Raw genomic sequence first — 9185 nt, 5'->3', positions numbered from 1 at the left:
TTTCTGGCTTAGTATTTTGATACAGATTTGACAAAAATCCAAACAGACCCTTCTGTACCAACACGTCTCTTATCTTGTGGACCCTATCTCCATAAAAACGACATCCCCACCTCACACTAAACGACAATCCTCCATTTTCCAACATAATTAAAACGCTCTTGCATTTTGGCTAAGCTTGTTACACGTGTTGAATCTCCATTGGCTATCACCCGGATTGCCCTGCCCACTAGGACATCGTGATTGCCCGCTTCATTGTCCGAAAAAGCAATAAAAGAAAAATTAAAAACAGTCACCACTACACAGCACGTCTCCTCTCATTTTCTAGTGAGAGAAAATTTTTAGATAGAGGGAGTGGCGAAAAAATGGGTGCAGAAGGTTGGAGTTTAACGGCCAAGCCGTGTGACTCGTGCAAAGCGACGTCGGCCAGCGTGTTCTGCCGGGCGGACTCGGCGTTTTTATGCCTCGCCTGTGACTCCAAAATCCACGCCGCGAATAAGCTAGCCTCCCGCCACGGGCGCGTGTGGGTTTGCGAAGTTTGCGAGCAAGCCCCTGCAAGTGTGACTTGCAAGGCGGATGCTGCAGCCCTATGCAACGCGTGTGACCGCGACATCCACTCTGCAAACCCGCTTGCCCGCCGCCACGAGCGGATTCCGATCACCCCCTTCTTCGACTCGGCCTCGGCTGCCAGGTGTACAGGAGCTAGCGACGAGAAATGTTTGCTCGACCTCGGCAGCGAGGCCGAGGAAGCGGAAGCCGCTTCGTGGCTGCTACCTAACCCGAACTGTAATAAGGATTTAGAACCGGATAGTCCGGAGTACAAGACTGCGGACTATTTGTTTACTGATATGGATCCTTATTTGGATATGGATTTGATATCCAGTGATCAAAAGCCTCATGTCGTGCAGTATCAAAACCATCATCACAATCATGTTCACCAGCAGCATAACTCCGATGGAGTTGTTCCAGTGCAGAACAAGAATGATCCGACCCATTTACCCGGTCCAGTTGTGGATGGATTCCCCACCTATGAAATGGATTTTGCTGGATCTAAAAGTTTTGTGTACAACTTCAGCTCTCAATCCATCAGCCAAAGTGTATGTGATATATTTTTTTATTTTAGGCCAATCAGTTAATATATTCAGTTTTGACCAAAAAATTAATATATTCAGTTTATTTATTTTTGGCAGGTTTCATCGTCTTCTATGGAGGTTGGGGTCGTACCGGACCACAATGCGATGGCGGATGTATCCAACAATTTATCAAGGAGCGATGCCGTTACGAATCCGGTCTCCGGCGTGGATAGAGAAGCGAGGGTTTTAAGGTACAGGGAGAAAAGGAAGAACAGAAAATTCGAGAAGACGATTCGGTATGCTTCGAGAAAGGCCTATGCGGAGACCCGACCCAGAATTAAAGGAAGGTTTGCGAAGCGGGCGGAAGCTGAAATTGAATCGTTAATAGTTGCTGATGCGTCTTACGGCGTCGTTCCGACCTACTGAATTGTGAAGTAAAATCAAATTTTGGGTGGATTTTACTTTTTAGCTTAATCACTTTTACTTCTCTGCTCCTTTTTGTTTTTTTTTTTTGGCCTTTTTTTTTTCGGCTTCTGGTAGCTGAGGCTACTTTATCTTTTGTTGACTATGTGGATTATGGTTAATGTATTGTACATATTTTTAATCCCCTTTTTTGTTGGTCAAATCTAATCAGCATTTTGGTGGTATTTGGCGATGAGAATGAAAATTGGCATCTAATTGTGCCTTGTTGGGTTAAATTGGGAGAAAGGATTATGAGGTGTAAATTCGGATTGCGGTTTTAAGAAGTAATTTTAGAAAAATAATAATATTTTGCCATCTTTAAACATTGATTTATATAAAACAAAAAGTGATCACAAAAAGTACTCTTAAAAAATTTTCAATAAATATATATTTTTTTGGATAAATTTTCAATAAGCTTTGGCTCTGTTCTTTTTTCTGGGGGAGGCAACACAAGACAGGTTGTGCTCAATTGAAATGGAAATTTTTTATTTGTAATTTAATTTAAAATAAAATGAAGATGTGAAAATTTTTTGAGAATTTCTTCTAGTCAAAATATAATATATATATATATATATATATATATAAGATAATAGGCACCTGTGTAATAGTTTCTGTTCGGGTTTACAGATATTCATAATTATTGTTATACCACCATCAAAAAAAGATTAAGATTTTGTTTGGATTGTATTTTTTGAATTTTTTGTAGAAATATTATTGTAGTATTTTGATATTTGTGAAGTAAAAAAATGATTGAAAAAATGTGTTCACAAAAAATATAATAATTTTTATTTAAAAAATTATAATCCAAACATATTCTAAATTTCTCTCTAGACGATAAGTCTGTAAGTCGAGAATTCAATTTCATTTGCCGAGAAAAACAAAAGAAAATAAAAGGAGATGTTAAAACATTCCTTTGATATAGTCATCTTTGTATGTCTGTTAATTTTTTATATAATTTTTTTAGACTTCACTCTCATATAGAATAAGATAGATTATATTATAAAAATATTATTAAAAAATTTTCAATAAACGACTTGTCTGACTTCCCTCTTATATATAATGTTTTTCTTTCCCTCGATTTACACAAGCTAGAGGCATGACTGAACTTTCTTTGTTTCTATAATCTTACTTTTTTCCTTAATCTCTGGGAGAATACAAGGAAAAGATTAATTTATTGGTGTAGAATCAAAAGGTATGTTGCTATTGGTGACTTGGGCATGCTGTGGTAAGCTGACTATTGTTTAATTAAATACTTAACTATTGCTGACTATTGTTTAATCAGATGGTATGTTATCTAACACGTCAATCATCTTGTTGATTTACAGTCCCAGTGAAAATCATCGGTGGAAGCCCTTTTCTTTTCATATGGACAGATTAAGGCAGTAGTTCCTTTGAGTACTTTGACCAAGGGGGTTTGAACTAAAATGATTGCCAACAAATGATAATGAGGGTTATTACTCAAAAGAAAAACTGATGCAACGACTTTTAAGTCACCGTCTTCTTCCTCCAAGAAAAGTCACTCTCTTCTTTACTAGCAACCTATTTGATGATATTTCATAATGCATCGGAATTCTGGGATGTTTACAAACGGAAATCTATGAGAAAGTGAGGCACATGCAAGATTATTATTATCTATATCTGCATATCAAGTTTCTGAAAAGAGGAAATAATCCGTTTAAAGATTTTGTATTCTAATGGACTACAGAGTCGATTAAGACGCTAAATTTTTTTATGGAGAGAAAAAAATTTTCCTTAATTGATTAAGAATTATCCTCATTTTTGCAATTCCATAGACGTATAAACATATGAAAACTGTACCAGCTTAAACTTCAAAAATCAAAATCAACAAAAGAAAAGTGCTCTATCATCAACCTGACGTGCCAAGCGGTTGCAGCTTTTCTACCTTTGCGAAGCCAACCAACAATTTCTACATTAATGCAAGAATAGTTTCAGAAACCTCCCTTAAGGTCTGTTGCAATATTACTTGATACCCCTAAATTTTGAAAAAATTGCACTTACCTTTCTTTTTTTTTTTTCAACAAACGTTAAATGTTTCACTTACCTTTCTCATTTTCAGCTTTTTGTAATGCTATCAACCCAATTCAAAAAATATTATTAAGAAACTCATATTTGGAGAGAGGAAATGCTTTAATTCTAATAGAAAAAATTATACAAGTAGGTGTTTTTAAGGCACAAAAGATTACTATTTAAGCGTGCGTTCAAACTAAAATATTTTTCGTTCACTATGAAGTGTTTTCATTAATTTGAGGAGTTTTATGAATTTTAAAAAAATGAACTTTCTAAATTTTTTGTATAGACAGATGACTTGAGTATAAAAAACAGACATAATGTTTTTTACTCATTTGAGGTGTTTCCAAAAAATGTAAAAGTAACTTTCTTTATTAAAAAGTATTTTTAGATAAATTTAGAATTTTATAAAACTTATAGAATTTTGTTTGGTATTCTAACTTTTTGTCCAAATCGATGGCTTGAATATAAGAGAAAGATAAATTATTAACAATATTTTTAGAAACTCATTTGAGGTATTTTCAAGATGCAAAATGTTATTTTTTTTCTAATAATAACAATTTTTCTTTTGCATTTCTTGTCCGGACCGATAACATAGAAAATTACAAAAGGTCTTTCAATTTCATTAATATATTGTAATTCTTAAGGATTTAATCTGATTTATTATGAAAAGTAATGGTGCACAAGAAACGGGTAGTTTTGAAAAGAAATGTTTTATCTCTCTCAAACTAAGTTTTTAAATCATATCTTTTGAAATGGATTGATAAAGTTAAAAAATGTTGAAAATAAGGGAGGTAGGTGAAATTTCTTAAATTTTAGGGATATCAAATGATATTAATATAAATATGAGAGGAGGTTACTAAAATTATCTCTTAATGCAAAATAAGAAAACCAAAGAAAAACCAATTTAAAAAAATATTTTGGGTCTTTGAATAATTAAGTATAATTAAGAAACTAAATTTGTTAAATTAATGAAACTGTTTTGATAGGTGTCTATGAGTGTGAAAGCCACAGTGTCTGTCATCCAATGGCTGTTCTAACCTATAAATACAAAAATGTTTACGTCATGAATGACGTAAAGAAAATCAGAGAAACGTGAACCACAAATTATCACGGATTTGACTTCAACTGTTCAACTCAACTATTAATGCTCTGGACCCCACCATATGCTTCTCAGTCAATTTAGAGAAAACCCAAGAAAGTTGAAAAGGGTAATTTTATGCGAAAAGGGCAATTTTATGCGAAAAGGGCATAATTGAAAAAAAAAAAAAAGAAGCCATCAGCTTCAGCTAAATGACAGGTGGTATTTGACTATTCGGTATCTACTATCCAGTGTAATAAATTAATAACACATGGCCCATGGATACATAAAATAATAATGGGAGTGTTTGGATATCTCAATTATTTCAAATAATATTTCGCTTACATCACAAACACATTTCCCAACATATTTTTTTATATTTCCAATCACCTTTTTATCTCACATACACCACATCACAAAAAATACTACAATAATTATTCTAAATAATATTTCAAATAATATACAAAATATACACCACAAGCATATTACATGGTCCACAGAGTATCAAAATCCGCAAATTGGTTGGTCCACGAGATCTCTCATATCATATCCTTAGTGCTTATCCTGTTGTGAGTCACTACTCATCAGTAGTTCAGTACTGATATGCATCAACTAGGGCTGCTTGATTTCTCTTCCGTCCTTTCTAGGAAGAAATTCTACGAAGGGTTATTGTGGATAAGGACACTTGGGATAAAGAAATTTGGGATAATTTCTGCGGCTTTCCTTGAGTTCCGTGACAATTCACTTAACCTCTTGAACTTTAAAAGATATCATTTCCCTCCTTTATTTTCAATTTTTTTTTATAGCAGTGTAAACTCATTTTAAAATATATTATTAAAACACTTATATTTGAATAGAGAATTCGTGTTCATTCCAATGTTACCCTTTTCTTGTACATCTTTTTTATTTTCATAATAAATTAGTTAATATCTTAAACTTTTAAAACTTTGCCGTTATAATTTTGTAGCCAAGAATTATAGGATGTTAACAAGATTGAAAAATATTTTAATAGTTTTCATATCATTTGTTGACACAATATATATTAAATTTAGAAATTCACAAACATTTTTCAGTAAAATAATAACTCCTTTTGGTCTTCGAAAACATAGAAAATGAGTTTTTAAATATAATATAAATTTATTCTATTTTTCAGAAATTCTAATAATTTAAAAAACTCATCAAATTGATGGTAAACACTTTGCAGTTAATAAAATTTTTTGGTTTGAAAGCACCTCAAATACACTCTTAAAAATAAATTATTTATACCTTAAAACACTTACTGTTATATTGTATCCCACTAAAATTGCACATTCAAACAATATGTCTATTAATTTCAACCTTTTCTTAATATACTTTTAATTTTTTCAAAAAAAAAAGTAGGATGAATAAGGGCACGTTTGGAATGAAATCATCTTCTTTATCCATGGGTAAAATACACGAAACCCCCTTATGGTTTCGCGAAAAGACACCTAACCCCCCTATCATTTAGAAACCTACACATAAATACCCTAAACTTCATAACTAAAGTGAAAATTGACTTCTTAACCGGCTGAGTTACCGGCTGTAGGTTGAATATCCAAAATACCCTCATTTATAATAGAGAGGGGGAGAGAATCAAGAACAGACTCTCTCTTGTTCATCTTGTATAAGAAAAAAAACCTTAAAACAAGGGATTTGTATACTAAATTGTTGGTGAATCAGCTGGGGTTTCTGAGGTAGACTTTAGAAATGGTAGGTTTTCCCACGGCATCATCACTTTAATTATGAATTGCATTCAGGCCATCTCTATGGAAAGATTGGGGCATTTGATTACCGAGACAGTTAAGAAAGGTAAATGGAGGCCGGTCAAGGCCTCGAGATCAGGACCGAAAATCTCTCATCTTTTTTTTTGCAGACGATCTTGTACTCTTTGCTGAAGCTAGTATGGATCCAGCAGTGGTACTTAAAAATATTCTCTAGGAATTTTGTGAGATGTCTGGTCAGAAGGTCAATCTGGAAAAGTCAAAGCTCTTTTGCTCCCCTAATACTCCAGACGATCTGACCCAGACAATTAGTGATAATATGGGAGTTAGTCATACGCAAAATCTTGGCAAGTATCTTGGCATGCCTTTAATTCACTCCAGAGTTACAAGTCGTACTTATGCAGAATTTGTTGAGAAGGTGAATAAGAGACTTGCTGGGTGGAAAAGCAAGTGCCTGTCCTTTGCAGGAAGAACTACACTCATCAAATCAGTTATCTCTGCTATTCCATCGTATGCGATGCAATCCACACTGCGGTGTAATTAGAGATGAGCTTGGCAATTTGGTACTCGCATTTTCTCATCACTTTGATGCTGTGGATTCGTTGGTTGCTGAAGCTAGGGCGTTTTTACTCGGGCTTTGCTTATGCTGGCAATTTGGTTTTTTCACTGACTTAGTTTTTGAAGCTGATTCGATGATGCTAGTGGGAATGTTGAATGGAAGTTTTCCTGTGCCGATGGGATTAAGGCCTGTATTTAGAGAAATTAAGAGGAATCTGCCTTCTTGCGTGTCTTCATGAAGCTAATGGGGTTGCGGATTCACTTGCTGCTATTGGTGCTCATAAGCAACAGTTAAATGTTTACAGTTCTTTTTCTAAGCTCCCTGCTCTTTCTAAGCTGAGGTGCTGACCACGCCGCTGAACTTGGATTACTATTGGAACCACCCTCCATCTCTTTCGTTTTCGGCCTTTCTCCGCCTCTTCTAATTCTGAATTGATCAGGTTATCGGTAACTCAGTCGGTTATAGGTCAATTTCCACTTTAGTTATGAAGTTTAGGGTGTTTATGTGTAGGTTTCTAAACGATAGGGGGGTAAAGTGTCTTCTCGCGAAACCATAAGGGGGTTCCGTGTATTTTACCCAAAAATGAGTTTTTTTAAGGGTTATTATCATTTTGTCCCCTAACCTTTATAGCTACTATCACTTTACCCCCTAATGTTATCCTTTAGTCAGTTTACCCATTTCCGTTAGCCAACTCATTGTTACTAATTTTTAAGATGAAAATACCCTTAAGCCTTGAAGAACTTGTTTCTTCTTTTTTTTTTTTGCTCATAGTATTTGCAATTGTCTTGATTTTTTTTAAAATTCCTTTTCTCTTAAAATGATATCCAACCTTTTTTTATTCTCTTTTTTCTTAAATCGTTCACAAATCCCTTAATTTTTAATTTTTTTATTTCTTATTTTATTCTCTTAATTTCTTGTCTACTCTACCTACAAGGTTATAATATAAAATTTTTGTGGACATATTTATATTTTTTCGTAAGTGTAAAAAATCATCTGGAACTTCTTATACTAGAAACTATTTTTTGCTTTTTTCAGACTGATAGATCTTTTTTGCAAACTTTCAAAACAAAATTGAAATTTCATATACCAAGTGACAATGAAGAAGATTAACGACTGTTGTTAGATGCTACCACCAAATAAAAAAAAAATTCTATTGACCTTGAATGTATTCTCAATATCAAGTTTAGCTCACTGCTACATATACATAAAGCATAATCATTGTCTAGTTGGGACAAAAAAAATCATTCACTATCTGTCATTAGTGGGAATCCATCAAAATTAATAACAAAAGACAGATCAATTCCTATATTTTCCTATGGTAAACATAAACATGGTAATGATTCAATCTTTTCTTTAAGATATCTAATCTTTTGAGTATGTTCTTATGTCCATGGTTTAGGATTCTTTTTTAATTTATCAAACAGTATAGAACATTCTTGTCTTAATTTAGGAAAGAAATCCGCAATATAATTTAAACATCCTAAAAATCTTTGTAACTGATTTTTCTCTTTTATTTCATCTGGAAATTTATTTGCAAATTCTAAAGCTCTATTTATTGGTTTTATTGTTCCTTTATCTATATTATGTCCTAAAAATCTTATTTTAGTTTGAAATAGTTTCATTTTAGGTGCTGAAACAACTAATCCATTTTTCTTAACTATTTTTAAGAATATATTTAAATGTCTAAAATGTTGTTCTAATGATTCTGAAAATATTAATACATCATCAATATAGACTATACTGAACGAATTACAAGGATTAAATATATCATTCATTATATTTTGAAATTCGGAAGGCGCATTTTTTAATCCAAATGGCATTACTTTCCATTCATAGTGGCCAAAGGGTGTTGTAAATGCTGTTTTATATATATCTTCAGGGGTTATTAAAATCTACCAATATCCTGACTTCATATCAAATTTTGAAATATTTTTGAGTTATATAATCTATTCAATAAATCCTTTTTATTTGGAATTGGATATCTTATCCATTGTAATACTTTATTTAATGGTTTATAATTAATAACTAATCTTGGCACTCCTCTTTCTTTTTCTGCTTGATTCATGACATAAAAAGCTGCACAACTCCAAGGTGACTTTGAGGGGGTGATTAATCCTTTATCCATTAATATTTGTATTTCTTTTTTACAAAATTCTAGTAATTCACTATTCATTTGTATAGGTCTTGCTTTAGTTGGAATATTTTTTTCATTAAAATCTTTTTCATATGGTAATTTTATCATA

At 32.9% G+C, this 9185-nt stretch overlaps 1 protein-coding gene across 1 annotated transcript; it reads left to right on the top strand.

Annotated features, from left to right (window-relative positions):
- Nucleotides 1–282: 282 nt before the first annotated feature.
- LOC113688033 (zinc finger protein CONSTANS-LIKE 4) lies at nucleotides 283–1717 on the top strand. The gene is made up of 2 exons (XM_027205615.2): nucleotides 283–1094; nucleotides 1188–1717. Exons 1-2 carry the CDS (start codon nucleotides 363–365, stop codon nucleotides 1494–1496), a joined length of 1041 nt encoding a protein of 346 aa, XP_027061416.1. The 5' UTR covers nucleotides 283–362; the 3' UTR covers nucleotides 1497–1717.
- Nucleotides 1718–9185: the final 7468 nt, after the last annotated feature.

Source organism: Coffea arabica, chromosome 8e (assembly GCF_036785885.1).
Source record: "Coffea arabica cultivar ET-39 chromosome 8e, Coffea Arabica ET-39 HiFi, whole genome shotgun sequence".
Classification (NCBI taxonomy): Eukaryota; Viridiplantae; Streptophyta; class Magnoliopsida; order Gentianales; family Rubiaceae; genus Coffea; species Coffea arabica.
This window is presented reverse-complemented; position numbering and strand designations above follow the sequence as displayed.